Below are 13,495 nucleotides of genomic sequence, written 5' to 3'. Positions count from 1 at the left end.
GGCGGCCCCTGGGTCCTCGGCTCCGGATTGGTCAGCGCCGCCGGAAGGGGGCGGTCCCCTAGCCCGGAAAGGACCGGACTTCCTGGAGGCGGCAAATCCGGAGGAGCGGTGGCCGCCTTGATGCTGCCCGCGGGCTGCTCGCGCCGGTGAGAGCCGCGCGCTGGGCGGCGGGGCGGGAGCGGGGGTCGCGGGGCGGGCGGTGGGGAGGGCGGCAGCGCGGCGCGGGGCGGCCGGGGAGCTGAGCCGCCGGTGCGCCCCTCCCAGGCTGGTGGCCGAGCTGCGGGATGCCCTGGACGCCTGCGCTGAGCGACAGCGGCGGCTGGAGCGGAGTCTGCGCGCGTGCCGCCGGCTGCTGCGGCCCTGGTACGCGGACCCCGAGACCACCCGGGCTGGGAGGCCGGGCCGGCGCCCTCTGGCTGCGCTCCTCTTCCCCTGCAGGCTCCGAGCGGGGGCTGCTGGCGTCCCGGGCGGCTCCTTGGGGTTGGCAGCGTCGCTCCTGGCCCTGCCACGGCTGTCCTGTCTTCGCAGGGAAGCGGCCGAACTTCCGGCTGCGGAGCCAACCCCGGCACCGGAAACTCAGGAAGAGGCCCCGTCTCCGGGTAAGCCTCCACCACCCTGTCTTGGTGCTGCCCTTGCTGTTTTCTGACAGCACTTTCTTGCAGTGATCACCGCAAGAGTTTTTTGGCTTTTGCAGCATGCACGCCTAGCCCTCAAGACCTCAAGGAATTGGAGCTTCTGACCCAGACACTGGAGAAAGCTGTACGGGTGAGGAAAAGCGTGTCTAAGGCTGCAGAAAGACACAAGGCCCTCAGCCTGAAGTCTGGGTCCACCGCAGCCTCTGCCCCATCCCGGGTCTCAGGCCAGGCTGGCAGGCGAGCCTCAGAGACAAAACCACTCAGGTGCATCCATCAGACCGGGGTACCTGCCGAGGGCCTCCCCGAGTGCAGGCTTCTGTCAGCGGGGGATCGCACCTGCAAGGGGAAGGGAGCCCGAGCCACCAAGCCTGGACCAGGCCTCAGGGACCAACTTCCACTGGCTGCTCCTCCGGCCCCGGAAGTTTTCACATTGAAGGAAAAAGGGTAGGTTTCCCAGACCCTTCCTGAGGGTCCACCTCATCAGACCCTGGCCAGCAGCGGGAATCTGGGATGTGGGGTGACAGGGAGGGCAGGGCATTGAGGCTGGATGTGGGCCAAGGGAGCCCCCAGGGTGCCATCCCAGGAGATCCGTGCCCCAAAGCTGGCCGAGTGGAACGTTGCTAGGGCCTGTCGCCTTCTCCCTGGCTGTCCTGCCCCCCATCCTCTCATCCATCCGGCCCACGGGCTCCGCGTGGGCTCTGCAGGGCCTGGGCTCTGCTCCTGGTGTCCTCTTCTCTCTGCCAGGCCAGAGCTAGACTCTGCTGGCTCCCACCACCATTCTGGAAGTCCTGTCACATGGAGGGGGGGAGCCCCCAGAGTGAGGCTACTCTGAGCACTGGCTTTGCTGACAGGGTCCTGCTGAAGTTACCCACGGCCTACAGGAAAGCAGCCTCCCAGAACTCCCGGTAAGGCTGAGTCTTAGCTGGGTGGGGGTGGACGGGACATCAGGAACATGTGGCCAGCAGGGAGGCTGAGGCTTCCCGCCATCGCAGGGCCACATCGGTAAGACTTTTCCAGCGGGCTTCCCTGCTTCGTTGGCTGGGTGGGGACATTTTCCGCGTGAAGGGAGTCTGCTGTGGTCCCCGTAGACTCAGCGGGCTTTGAGGCTGAGACCTTGCATCCTCGTCTGTCTTGTCTGTGGAAGTGAGGATGACGGTATCAGCTTCATAGAGGTGCCTTTTTCGATACTGCGCCTGCTACGGAGCTGGCACCGTCAAGAGTTCTTGGCCATCGTCCCGAGCCATCCGTTACCAGTCGCTGCTGGCTCCTCTGCTCTCCTCTCTCGAATTCTCTCCTAGTAGTTCCCAGAGTGTGTCAGCTCTGTCCCCTTGTCACAGACACTGTCCTCTCAGCTCCCTAAAACCTTAGGAGGTCCCTCCTGGCATTCAGCAGAGCCAGACGCCCCTGATGGGCCCCTGCCTTGGCCTTTCCCTGCCTCCCGAGGCCCTGCTGGGTGGAGTAACCACGTCCCTCTCTGGTCCCCGGGTGCCTGTGTGTGCATTCCAGCCTGTGGACCCAGCTCAGCTCTACGCAGACCAGTGACTCCGTGGATGCTGCTACCAACGCCAAAACCCAGTTCCTCCAGAAAATGAAGATGGCTGTATTCTTGCTGGGCTTTTGGGACCCCCCAGGGTGTGTGTGTGAGGGTGGGGGGTTCTGGCTCTAAGTCTGATGAGTTTAAGAAGCAACTCCAGGAAGAGCCACAGCCACTCTGGGGTCCTGTCCTTGGCGGGAGGGGAAATGGGAGAGCCTGGCAACAGAGGACTTTCCCTGACCCGTGTCCAGTCAGGCTGGCCTGGCTCTGGGCTCAGTGCTGCAGAGGTGGAGGCGGAGGTGGGGCTCCTATGGAAGGCCTGCTCGCTGCTGAGACAGCGAATGGAGGAAGAGCTCTTGGCAGGTCAGTGGGCCCTGGTGTGTGTTTTGGGGGTGGGGGGCCTTCAGGACTGGCATGGACCTGGCTCGCCCTCCCTGACTTTTGCGTAGACTGTGCTGACTGGGTGCAGGAGTACCACTGCCTGCTTACCCTGGAGGGGCTGCAGGCCATCACGGGGCAGTGTCTCCACAGACTGCAGGAGCTGCGTGCTGGTGAGGCTCGGCCCCACCCCCGCCCCAGGCTGAAATCTGGTCAGGGGTCAAGGTCCTCTAGCCAAAGGGCAGCATCAATGGCAGGGCCCCTCAGGGCAGGTCCTTCCCCTTGTCACCCCAGGCATTGTCCCACAGGACCAGCCAGAACTGCACCCCCACCCCACTGCCCCTCCTGCCGCAGCCCTGGCGCTGTAAATAGTCTGCCTGTTTATCTAATTTCTGAGAAGGTGCTGTGTGAGAGTCATAGGTGCTGGCAGGTGACCTGCCTTGCAAGAGGCGGTTATTTATGGAGGGCTTCATCCAGGAGGCGAAGGGAGATCTTGCACCCCCTAAAAGCAAGTGGGAAGGAGGAGGTCCCTGGCTGCCACCCCATGAGGCCACATATTCCTGTCCTCACAGAAATGGTGGGACAGCAGTTGGGGCCATGGCCTGAGGAGAGATGCCCCAGAGCCTCAGGGTCCTGTGAAGGAAGAACAGACCCTACCTGGAGCTCGCAGCTGCTTCTGTACTCCAGCACCGCGGAGCTGCAGACCCTGGCGGCCCTCAGGCTGCGAGTGGCCATGCTGGAGCAGCAGATCCACCTGGAAAAGGTACTTCCAGAGTAGGGGGATGAGAACTAGGGGACTGGGTGCCAGGGGACCCTTGGGCTTTGGGCTGAGGTGGAAGACAGAGCCTCTGGGCTGTGCACAGCTGACACAGCACTGGCCCCGGGGCTGGAACATGGCACCTGAAGGCCTCCCTGGACACTACGGGGGCCTTCTGTAAGCCTCCAGCTAGCTGCCCAGCACAGGGCCCCCCTGAGATCTTGATCCCACGTTACCCTGTAGGTCCTGATGGCCGAACTCCTCCCGCTGGTGAGCACACCGGAGGCACAGGGGCCGCCCCCACTGGCGCTCTGCCGAGCCGTGCATAGCCTGCTCTGTGAGGGAGGTGAGCGCTTCCTCACCATCCTTCGAGACGAACCTGCCAGCTGAGCCCTTCCCGTGGCCAGCGACCACTCACCTTGCCCATTCCCAGGCACAGGACCCTGGCATGAGGGTGCACTTGTTCTGACCCTCAGACCACTGGGAGACCACCACCACCCCTTCTCTGTTAGGTGAACGGGGATTGAGAAGGTCTGGTCGGCCTGGGGGCCCAGGGATGGCTGTAGCCACCCTGGAAACCAGGGCCGCCAGGTGGGCTGGGGACAGCCTCCCGGCTCTTGCTGAGGAGCCCAGGGCCCTTCTTGCAGCAGCTAAAGCTGACAGGCCTCCGCATGGCGTGCACATCAGAGGCCTGCGGGCTTTTTTCTCAGCTACCTCTGTTTTTCCTTGTTTTAGACTTAGAAGCCACTTGTGTGACATTAAAACTACTTCAGAAAGTATATTCAAGATGGGATTTGGTGTGTTTGTTGTGTTTTTGCTTACTAACAACACATCAAGCATACTTACTGAGAATACATGTATGCCTTCTGTACTCAAGGGAGGGCAAAAGGCACTGAAGGTGTGCAGCGCTGGGGACACCCCTCAAGCCCTGGCCCTGGCGCACCTGAAACCTCTCCCCCCATCACCTAGACTGGGCCCACTGGGAGACACAAAGGCCATGAGCCCCTATCAGAGTGGGCGGACACTGTGTGTGACCACAACTGTCCTGGCACCGTGCTCACCACTTTCTCCTGGGTTGTTGCTGCGGCCAGTGGGGCCCCCTAACATTGAGTCACCACCCCCTCACCTTCTCCACGATCCCCTCCTCCCCAGCTCCTGCCGCCCCCCCTGAAGAAATCCTGGCTTTGTGGAAAGCAAGAGAATTTAGAGGTCAGGGTCACGGCCTCTGGGTTCATACCAGTCACAGGCTTGGGTTTCCAATGTGACTTATTTGCCAATGTGGGACTTCCAACGAGATTCTTAACGGCCTTGAGCCTCAGTTCCCAGTGTTGTCTCCACTGTCATCCTGAGAGTAGTTGTTGGGAGAAATTATTGAAGAGATGTAACCATCAGCCGACCTAAGAGCTGGATCTGGGCAATGGGAGGCTCCTCACCACCCCCATCCTTGGAATGGGGGTTCCACTTGCCTTTTCACACCCAGAGGCTGCTCCGAGGAGGACACAGCCTTGACATAGCCAGGTGGCGCTGAGAACACCTGCAGGGGACACGTGACAGCCCAGGGAGGGCCTCTCTGGACACCACCCCTTAGGCTCCAGGTGTGGGCTCCCTTCCCTTATTCCCCCTTCCCCCCCCTCCAACGCGGCCTGCCCTCCCCATGAGGGGCCTGTTCCAGAGGACACTCAGGAAGTTCCTGAGCAGCCATCAGACCAGCTGTAATGGCTATTACCCCTGGGACTGGGGTGAGGACAAAATACCCAGGAGTAGGGGTTCCTGGGTGGCTCAGTGGTTGAGTGTATGCCTTTGGCTCAGGGTGTGATCCTGGGGTCCGGGATTGATTCCCACATCGGGCTCCTTGCATGGAGCCTGCTTCTCCCTCTGCCTCTGTCTCTGTGTCTCTCATGAATAAATAAATAAAATCTTTAAAAAAAATACACAGGAGTAGGCCCCAGGGAGGGCCAGGAGTCTGTTGTGTTCTTTAAATAAACTTAGTGAGCACTTTTGCCACCAAGCACAGTCCTCAGAGCTGGAGCATTGGCCCTTTGTGTAGACACTGATGAGCAACAGGGAATTAACTCCAGCTTCTGCCCTGGGCAGCAGGGGTGGGGGGAACCCAGGAACCAGGTAACTCCTGGAGAAGGCCCGGTGTTCTGAGAGCCAGATGAGGTTGCAGGTATGGGGGATGAACTGAGTGATGCTGAAGCAGCCTTGGGGTGGCTCCAGGCCCGGAAGCAGAAACTCCTACTTATAAAAGCTCCCACAGTCCCACGGACCAGAAACCCTGAACATGGAATCCCAGGGTTGCTGGGAACCAGATGACAGACCAAAGCAGGAAACCTAAAACGAGTCTTCATTGCACTGAGGGGCTGTCCTGTGCAACGGCTCTGTCCGCTGCCCAGAGCAGGAACGGGGAAGGGAAAGCCCAGAGATGGGGAGTCTGGGGGACAGCCCCTGCCCCTCCCTGGTCCTGGTCATTCACTGCTGCTTCTAGAGCTCATGCCCAGCAGTTCACTGGACCTTTGCCCCTGAGAGGTCAAGGGTGCCACCCTGATCCCCAGCCAGGTCCTGATGGGCGCCGAAGGTGGCTGACTCAGGGACGCACCTATCAGGACCAGGGTGGGTGCTATCCCGTGGAGGGCTGTGGCGCCTGGGCCGGGAGGTGCCCCCTTGCAGGAGGATGCACGGGCGGAGGTCTGGGGTGGCGCGCCGCCCACCCTGATTCAGCGCCCAGCCGGAGGCGGCAGCGAACTCCTCTCCCTGGCGTCCCGGTGGCGTCACCGCATCCCGTGCCAATCCGCTGTGACGTGGCGGTCGAGGACGGGAGCGGGGGCTGCGCGGGCGCCCACACCCACCAGCGCGCCGCCCCGTACGCGGCATGAGCGCGCCCGAGTCCCCGCCCGCGGCGCCCGCCGAGCCCCTCACGCCCCCCGAGCCCCCCGGGGCCCTGCGCGCGGTGCTCGTGGCCACCGGCGGCGTGGGGGGCTCCTGGCCGCGCTGCGTCCTGCCCTTCGGCGCTGTGACCCTGCTGGCCGGCGCCGCCGCCACGGCCATCACCTTCTCGCTGCGCGGCCCCCACCTGGACCTGGAGCAGGGCGTGGCGCTGGCCACGCTGCGCGCGGGCCTCGGGTTACTGGCCGCCGCCCTCCTGTGCTGGGGCGCTCGGCGGCGGGCCGGGCGCGCGGGGCGGCGGGAGCCGGGGACGGCCTGAGCCCGGCGGCGCCCCGGACCCGGCGCCCCCTCCGGACCTCGCCCCCGGCCGGGCTCGCCCCGCACCGCGCGGGACGCCGACGCCCCTCTCCGCACAGCCCCTTCCTCGTTCCGGGGAGGCCGGGGTGGGGGCGGCGAGCCATTGCCCCCTGCTCCTCGGCCTCGCCCCTCCGCACTCCGCCCGCGGCGTTGCAGCGTTCCGCTCAGCGCAGAGCCGGTCCACCCCGGCCCACCCCAGAGAGGGCCTGCGCGGCTGGGGGCCTGCGGGGTGCAGAATGCCGCGGACTCGGTGGGACCACCCTCGCCGGGGTGAGGCGCAGCGGGCCTTGCTCCCCTCCCCCAGCCGTCTGTGCTCCCTGCTGGGACGGAAGCCCCTCTCAGCGGAAGAGACGCTCAATAAATGTTCGTGTGAAATGTGTACGAGTGGTGGCTTGCAAATGTCTGGAGAGAACAGTGGGTCCTGGGCTAGGCCAGGAGGTTTGATCGGTTGGCCTTTTAAGGGAAAGACCCCCGGCCGCCTGAGGCTTGGGACTGTCTGGCCCCCTGGGTCCCTTCTCCCCCACCCCACCCCCACATTGGCTCCCTACGTGCCCCAGAGCCAGCAGCTGTCACTCTGGGGATGGGGATGGGGGTGGGGGTGGGGTGGGGGGATGGCCGTGGCCAGAGAAGGTGCATGTGGGGGCAGGGAGGTGGAGTCTCCTCTAAGGTGCCAGGAAGGGGCAGGATCACCAGCTGCAGAGAGGTGTGAGAGGCCCCAGAGGCTGGGGACAAGTGGCACAGTCCACAGGAGCAATGAGCCCGGACTGCGGGCTGGGGAGAAGTCCCTCCCCAGCTCTCTCGGGCCATCTGCCAGGGCCATCCTAGGGACCAGAAGAGACTGCGTGCAGGGGCCATTCTGGAGAAGAGGCAGGGCTGCTTGCAGCCTCCTCTCTGGGGAGCCCGTGAAACTACTGCCCTCTGGGCCTGGAGCGCTCTGCTTGCCAACACTGACCACGATGATGACAACGACGATGACAACGACGACGACAACAATGATGATGACAACGACGACGATGACCCCAGATGAACACTCACAGCATGCTGAGCCCTGGGGGCCTCCTTCCACCCACACCAGAAACCACCAGATGTTCTGCAGACCTTAGCCCGCACTCCCGAGGAGGGAGACAAAGCCTGCAAGTCTGATGCAGGATTGGAGGGGAGGCTGCTCCCCAATTTCCTTTCTTCCCTCCCGACAGGAGTTTGAAACCCCGACAGCTAGGGGCTCCCTGGAGGCTTTGGCTCAGGCTCTTCGGAACACTTGTGTTGGGCCTGGGCACCTCTCCTCATGGCCAGCTAGTCGGCCCCAGGAGGATCAGTTGCAGCCAGGGCTGTGCTCATCCAAGGCTGGTTGTGAGGCTGATAACCAGAAGGACCTAGAAGAAGGTGGCTGGGAAGGTGCCAGTCCAAGCTTGATTTGTTCTGGAGCAGAATTTTCTCCCTGTCAGTTCTCTCAGTCGTGCACAGCTATCGTTGTAACAGGCACATTTTTTTTTTTTATCTCCAAGTTGAGTTTAGGTGCCGTGGCACCTGCTCTGTGGGGTGGAAGGGACTCACAGACTCCCTGCTGCTGCCAAAGGTCAAGGGCAAGAGGCCAGCAGCCCTTTTGGTTCAATTCTTCCCAAGTCTCCCATGATCTCATCTGCCTCTCTACCCCCAACCCCTACATCAGAAGGGGCATGACCAGAAGGGGCTAGTCACTTCAGATGCCCCATCACCCTGTCCTCGCTGCTCCGTCCTCTTCTCCTTTGCTTTCCCCTGGGAGGCTCCAGTGTCCTCCTGTCCCTCCTCTCTAGAACAGCAAGAAGATTCTGCTTCTCTCTAACTTCTCGTGGGTCCTTGCAGCTGTAAGTGGCAGCTCTGCCTACAGACACACCCACGTGGCACCTCCATCAGCTGCAGGGCCTAGCCTAGGGTCAGCCTCCCATCTGAAATTTCAGGCCTCAGAACTTCTTCTAGGTCAGACGTGTTCCCCTGTCCCCTGCCCCCTCTGCATCCAGCTGACCTTTCCTGGCATGCTTGGCCCCCTCCATCAAGGACCTAACAGTTGTGGGAAAGTGGTCTCTCCGGAGCAGTTCTGATCTCTCTTGGATGGGTCACTCTCACTGCCCAGCTGGGTTCCTGCCTCAGTTTCCATACCCAAACTTGCTGGTATGTGGACCAGGTTCAGGAGTTCTGACACTGAGCCATCTGTGACCAGGCCCTCCTCATGGGCCAAACTCCACTCTCTACCCTCTTCCGGGGTCCTCGACTGCTGACCAAGACCCTGAACCCCACGAGGCCCTGTTAATTAGTGGGTTCCCCACTCTCCCACCCCGGCTTCCACTTCCTCCCTGCCAACTCTGGGAGCTGGGCCCATCTTGGTGATGCAACTATAGATAGAGACCCAGAGATGCTTTGGGACAAGGGTTTAGCCGGATCTGGGTGGGATATGCCAATTTCATTTCTTAGGTGAACTCCAGTCAGAAGGGGAGGATGCATCCTTCCGGAACATCAGGCACTCAAGCCTGTTGAGCCTTTGGCTGCATCCAATACCTTTGCGGCTCATCAAACCCCCCCCCCAGTGGCTAAGCAAGGCTGAATAACAGCCCCGATGAAAAAACTAAATCTCAGGTTAAGGAGCCTGAACTACAGAGCCAGAAATTGGAGCAGCTTGGATTCAAAATCAGACCTGGTCCCAACCGCAGGTTTTTTTTCCTACTAGAGCAGACCACTGCTTTGGGGACATCCCATAACCACCAGCTCTGCTTGGCTGCTACAGCCGAGAGTGCTCCCTGTAGGGACCCAGGGGAGCATCAGGGCACCAGCCTTCAGATGCAGGGCCCAGGCTGCCAGATGGGCCTCAGGAAGGAGGCCGCCGCCCCCCGCCCAGCACGTGGCACAGCCCCAGGAGCAGTCAGGGCCTGGATGCAGGCCGGGGACCCTGCTGGGTGGTCCCCCGCGGGCTGCGTGGCTGAGCCGCCCCCTCCAGACCCCTCCCGCCGGCGCATTCCTGGCTCCCCGGCCCCTCCCCCGCCTCTCGGGCCTCCCAGCCCCCTCCCCCGCTGGCCCAGCCAGTGTCTGAATCTGCTTCTGATTCCGGCTTTGCCGACGAGGCCCCCTCCCCTCCCCTCCCTCCTTCGCGGCCCGAGCAGCCCCGCCCCTGGCTGAGCCCAGGCTTGCGCCTACTGCGCCCCCCACCCCCTCCTGGCACGGCTTGCCCGCCCTCGCTGCAGCCGGGAGGAGGCGGTGGCCGGGGCGCCCCAGGCCCCGCCCGCACTCGGCCCTTCCCGGGAGGCCGGGAGACCTGCTCGACCCGGCCCTCGGTGGGTGAGTGCAGCGGCGGGCAACGGGTGGGGCCTCCGCTGGCGGAGGCGCCGGGAGCGGGGGCGACTCCTGTCATCGCTCCAGGCCCAGCGGGAGGACGCGCCGGCATCCCCGCCGTGGCGCTCGGCCCGGGGCGTGCCCGCGGCTGCTCCCACCTCTGGGCCCGGGCTGGGGCCGCGGGGATCGCCAGCGTTGCGGGCCAGCGGGCAGAGCCCCGGATCCGGGCCCTGTCTCCCCGAGGGCAGCGGCGTGGGGCCCAGCGGGCTGGCGGGTTCTCCGCGGCTCCGGCCATGCCCGGCTGGCCCTGGCGGCTGCTGCTGACGGCGGGCACGCTCTCCGCCGCGCTGAGCCTGGGGCCGGCGGCGCCCGCCGACCCCTGCCATGACGACGGGGGCGCGCCCCGCGGCTGCGTGCCAGGCCTAGTGAACGCCGCCTTGGGCCGCGAGGTCCTGGCGTCCAGCACGTGCGGGAGGCCGGCCACGCGGGCCTGTGATGCCTCCGACCCGAGGCGGGCACACCCCGCTGCCCTCCTGACCTCCGCGGGGAGCACCACAAACCCTGTGTGCTGGCGATCGGAGGCACTGACGCAGGCGCCCCACAACGTGACCCTCACAGTGCCCCTGGGCAAGGCTTTCGAGCTGGTGTTCGTGAGCTTGCGCTTCTGCTCCGCGCCCCCTGCCTCGGTGGCGCTGCTCAAGTCACAGGACCATGGGCGCAGCTGGGCCCCACTGGGCTTCTTCTCCTCCCGCTGCGGCCTGGACTATGGCCGCCCGCCCGCCCCAGCGGATGGCCCAGCTGGCCCAGGGCCTGAAGCTCTGTGCTTCCCTGAGCCCCAGGTCCAGCCCGATGGTGGTGGCCTTCTGGCCTTCAGTGTGCAGGACGGAAGCCCGCCAGGCCTGGATCTGGACAGCAGCCCAGTGCTCCAAGACTGGGTGACGGCCACGGACATTCAAGTAGTACTTACGAGGCCTGCCGTGCTGGGAGACAGCAGGGACTCCATAGCCACGGGCCCTTACTCTTACTCAGCTACTGAGCTCCAGGTGGGCGGGCGCTGCAAGTGCAATGGGCATGCCTCAAGGTGCCTGCTGGACACCCAGGGCCACCTCATCTGCGACTGCCAGCACGGCACGGAGGGCCCCGACTGCGGCCGCTGCAAGCCCTTCTACTGCGATAGGCCATGGCAGCGGGCCACGGCCCGGGAAGCCCACGCCTGCCTTGGTGAGGCCTTGGAGGGTGGCCTGGGGATCTTGGACCAGGCCAGCCTGCCCCTGACCCATCCCTTCCTGCAGCTTGCTCCTGCAATGGCCATGCCCGCCGCTGCCGCTTCAACATGGAGCTGTACCGACTGTCCGGCCGTCGCAGTGGCGGCGTCTGTCTCAACTGCCGGCACAATACCGCTGGCCGCCACTGCCACTACTGCCAGGAGGGCTTCTATCGAGACCCTGGCCGTGCCCTGAGTGACCGCCGTGCTTGCAGGGGTGAGCCTGCCACCAGCTACCTGCACAACCTCCTCCCGTGGATTCCCGCATCCCCAGATGGGCTCTAACCATCCTATCTCTGTCTTCAGCATGTGACTGTCACCCTGTTGGTGCTGCTGGCAAAACCTGCAACCAGACCACAGGCCAGTGTCCCTGCAAGGATGGCGTCACTGGTCTTACCTGCAATCGCTGTGCCCCTGGCTTCCAGCAGAGCCGTTCTCCGGTGGCCCCCTGCGTTAGTGAGTGACCCTGCCCTCCTTAGGCCACCTCAGCTGAGACCACACCTGCTCCCTGCTGCTCCCTGCTTGTCTCCTGAGCCCTGCAAATTCTCCCCCTCAAACGCAGGCCGCTCTCTCACCCTGCCCGCAGAGACTCCTGTCCCTGGACCCACTGAGGAGAGTAGCCCCGTGGAGCCCCAGGGTGAGTGGACACACAACAAGGTCCTAGATCTGACATGACTGTGGGGGAAGGCTACGGGTTCAAGGAGGGGGGGAGGAGGAGAGGGTGGGGGGAGGAGGTAGGGATCCGTGCTAGCCTCGCACCCCCTCCAGACTGCGACTCGCACTGCAAACCAGCCCGCGGCAGTTACCGCATCAGCTTGAAGAAGTTCTGCAGGAAGGACTACGGTAGGCCTCCCGCCCTCGCCCTCTCACCTCTCCCCTCCCTCCCTGGGCCTCCCGCCACCCCCCCCACCCCACCCCCGTCAGCCCCGGTGGCCTCTCCGTGACCACCCCGGCCCAGCGTTGAGTGTCCCATCGGTGCCCCCTCCCCACGCCGCGGGCGTGCGGGGCTCCTCCGCGCGGCCCGGGCCCGCCCCGCCTGACCCCGCCCCCTCTGGCCCTCCTCCCCGCAGCGGTGCAGGTGGCGGTGGGCGCGCGCGGCGAGGCGCGCGGCTCGTGGACGCGCTTCCCGGTGGCTGTGCTTGCAGTGTTCCGGAGCGGCGAGGAGCGCGCGAGGCGAGGGAGCAGCGCGCTGTGGGTGCCGGCGCGGGACGCGGCCTGCGGCTGCCCGCGCCTACTACCGGGGCGCCGCTACCTGCTGCTGGGGGGCGGGCCGGGGACCGAGGTCGGGGGCCGGGGGCCCGGGCTCAGCGCCGCGCGCGGGAGTCTGGTGCTGCCCTGGCGCGACGCGTGGACGCGGCGCCTGCGGAGGCTGCAGCGGCGTGAGCGGCGGGGGCGCTGCGGGACGGCCTGAGCCCGAAGCGCGGGCGGGGCGCTGCTTCCACGCTGAGGCGCACGTTCACCCAGTGCGTCCACCTGCGAAGGAGGCTCTGCTGGCGTCGCGCGCGTCGTCTCCGGGGCCCTCCCCTACCCTGCCCAGCGACTGCCTCGCTGCCTCGCGCCCGTACCTGAGAGGGGTGTGATGCACGCGGGACACCCCGCCCTGACACAGAGGGATGCGATGGCCCCGAAGAGCTGCCCGGGGCTCCCGGGACTCACTGTCATCCCGTTTTTCATGATCTTCCCCCTCCGAGGGGCATTGCGATGGTCCCCGTGGGGCCCAACACCACTTGGAGGCTCTGCTGCACCCGAAGGGCCATGCCTGTGAGGTCGTGACCCCTCAGAGAGCGTTCGCACCTTCCTAAAAGGCACTGTGGCCCTCTCCCAACAGATATGAACCCCCTTGTGATTCCTGGACCCACCTAAGGTCTGAAAACACCCCAAGGGCCGCGGGGGCGTCAACCCTCACAGACTGCGATCTCGGGAGGGTGCTGTCACCGTGGACCCCCGCCGGGTCCCCCAGAGGGCGCTGTGGCTCGTCCCCGGTGCGGAGCGCGGCCGCGTCCCCGTCTGTCCCGCTGTCCCCGCTGCCCGCCCTGACTGCCGCCTGGGCGCCCGAGTCCCCGTCCCCGCTGTGTCTCTGCCTGTGCTCGGCCTCTGTCTCGGCCTGCTGTGGCCCTGCCTGGTCTCCGTCCGGCTGCCGCTGTCGGCCTCGGCCTCCAGGGCAACTCCGCTCGGAACCTGCCCGGAGCAGCCCCTCGCGCCCCGTCTCCGCCCGCTCGGGACCGGACGTTGTGTCCACGCGGGCGCGCGTTCCTAGGTCCACGCGTGACCCGGCGGAGGGGGGGGCGACTCTGGCTGGCAGCCCCCGCGGCTCCGGAGGCATCCCCCGCCCGCTCGGCGCGCGCCCCTCCGCGCAGGGACCGACTCCGGCGGACGCAAGCTCC

At 65.1% G+C, this 13,495-nt stretch overlaps 3 protein-coding genes across 5 annotated transcripts; all 3 read left to right on the top strand.

Moving 5' to 3' along the window:
• TEDC2 (tubulin epsilon and delta complex 2) lies at positions 1-4,083 on the top strand. 3 transcript variants are annotated; one of them, XM_025416895.3, is made up of 10 exons: positions 2-146; positions 265-363; positions 529-599; positions 695-1,079; positions 1,487-1,540; positions 2,142-2,235; positions 2,421-2,532; positions 2,619-2,720; positions 3,120-3,310; positions 3,548-4,083. In XM_025416895.3, exons 1-10 carry the CDS (start codon positions 121-123, stop codon positions 3,692-3,694), a joined length of 1,281 nt encoding a protein of 426 aa, XP_025272680.1. In that variant the 5' UTR covers positions 2-120; the 3' UTR covers positions 3,695-4,083. The 3 variants fall into 3 exon arrangements, with proteins under 3 accessions (XP_025272682.1, XP_025272680.1, XP_025272681.1); XM_025416897.3 differs by lacking the exon at positions 2,619-2,720 and having other exon boundaries at positions 1-146; XM_025416896.3 differs by lacking the exon at positions 265-363 and having other exon boundaries at positions 66-146.
• Positions 4,084-6,176: 2,093 nt separating this feature from the next.
• Positions 6,177-6,509, top strand: LOC112679142 (transmembrane protein 100-like). Its single transcript, XM_025478563.1, has one exon. It carries the CDS (start codon positions 6,177-6,179, stop codon positions 6,507-6,509), a length of 333 nt encoding a protein of 110 aa, XP_025334348.1.
• A 3,631-nt stretch (positions 6,510-10,140) lies between these two features.
• On the top strand, positions 10,141-13,487 carry NTN3 (netrin 3). Its single transcript, XM_025416892.3, has 6 exons — positions 10,141-11,068; positions 11,140-11,328; positions 11,418-11,567; positions 11,698-11,748; positions 11,880-11,954; positions 12,182-13,487. The coding sequence occupies exons 1-6, from the start codon at positions 10,141-10,143 to the stop codon at positions 12,520-12,522; spliced, it is 1,734 nt and encodes a 577-aa protein (XP_025272677.1). The 3' UTR covers positions 12,523-13,487.
• Positions 13,488-13,495: the final 8 nt, after the last annotated feature.

Source organism: Canis lupus, chromosome 6 (genome assembly GCF_003254725.2).
Source record: "Canis lupus dingo isolate Sandy chromosome 6, ASM325472v2, whole genome shotgun sequence".
NCBI classification, from domain to species: Eukaryota; Metazoa; Chordata; class Mammalia; order Carnivora; family Canidae; genus Canis; species Canis lupus.
The sequence above is the reverse complement of the archived record's forward strand: the minus strand, read 5'-3'. Positions and strand labels throughout refer to the sequence as shown.

Coding starts and splice junctions, on each gene's coding strand:
- TEDC2 (XM_025416895.3), top strand. CDS start 121: ATGCTGCCCGCGGGCTGCTCGCGCCG. Junction 1,541..2,141: donor GCAGCCTCCCAGAACTCCCG/GTAAGGCTGAGT, acceptor TGTGCATTCCAG/CCTGTGGACCCAGCTCAGCT. Junction 2,236..2,420: donor TCCAGAAAATGAAGATGGCT/GTATTCTTGCTG, acceptor ACCCGTGTCCAG/TCAGGCTGGCCTGGCTCTGG.
- LOC112679142 (XM_025478563.1), top strand. CDS start 6,177: ATGAGCGCGCCCGAGTCCCCGCCCGCGGCGCCCGCCGAGCCCCTCACG.
- NTN3 (XM_025416892.3), top strand. CDS start 10,141: ATGCCCGGCTGGCCCTGGCGGCTGCTGCTGACGGCGGGCACGCTCTCC. Junction 11,329..11,417: donor TGACCGCCGTGCTTGCAGGG/GTGAGCCTGCCA, acceptor CTCTGTCTTCAG/CATGTGACTGTCACCCTGTT. Junction 11,568..11,697: donor TCCGGTGGCCCCCTGCGTTA/GTGAGTGACCCT, acceptor CCCTGCCCGCAG/AGACTCCTGTCCCTGGACCC.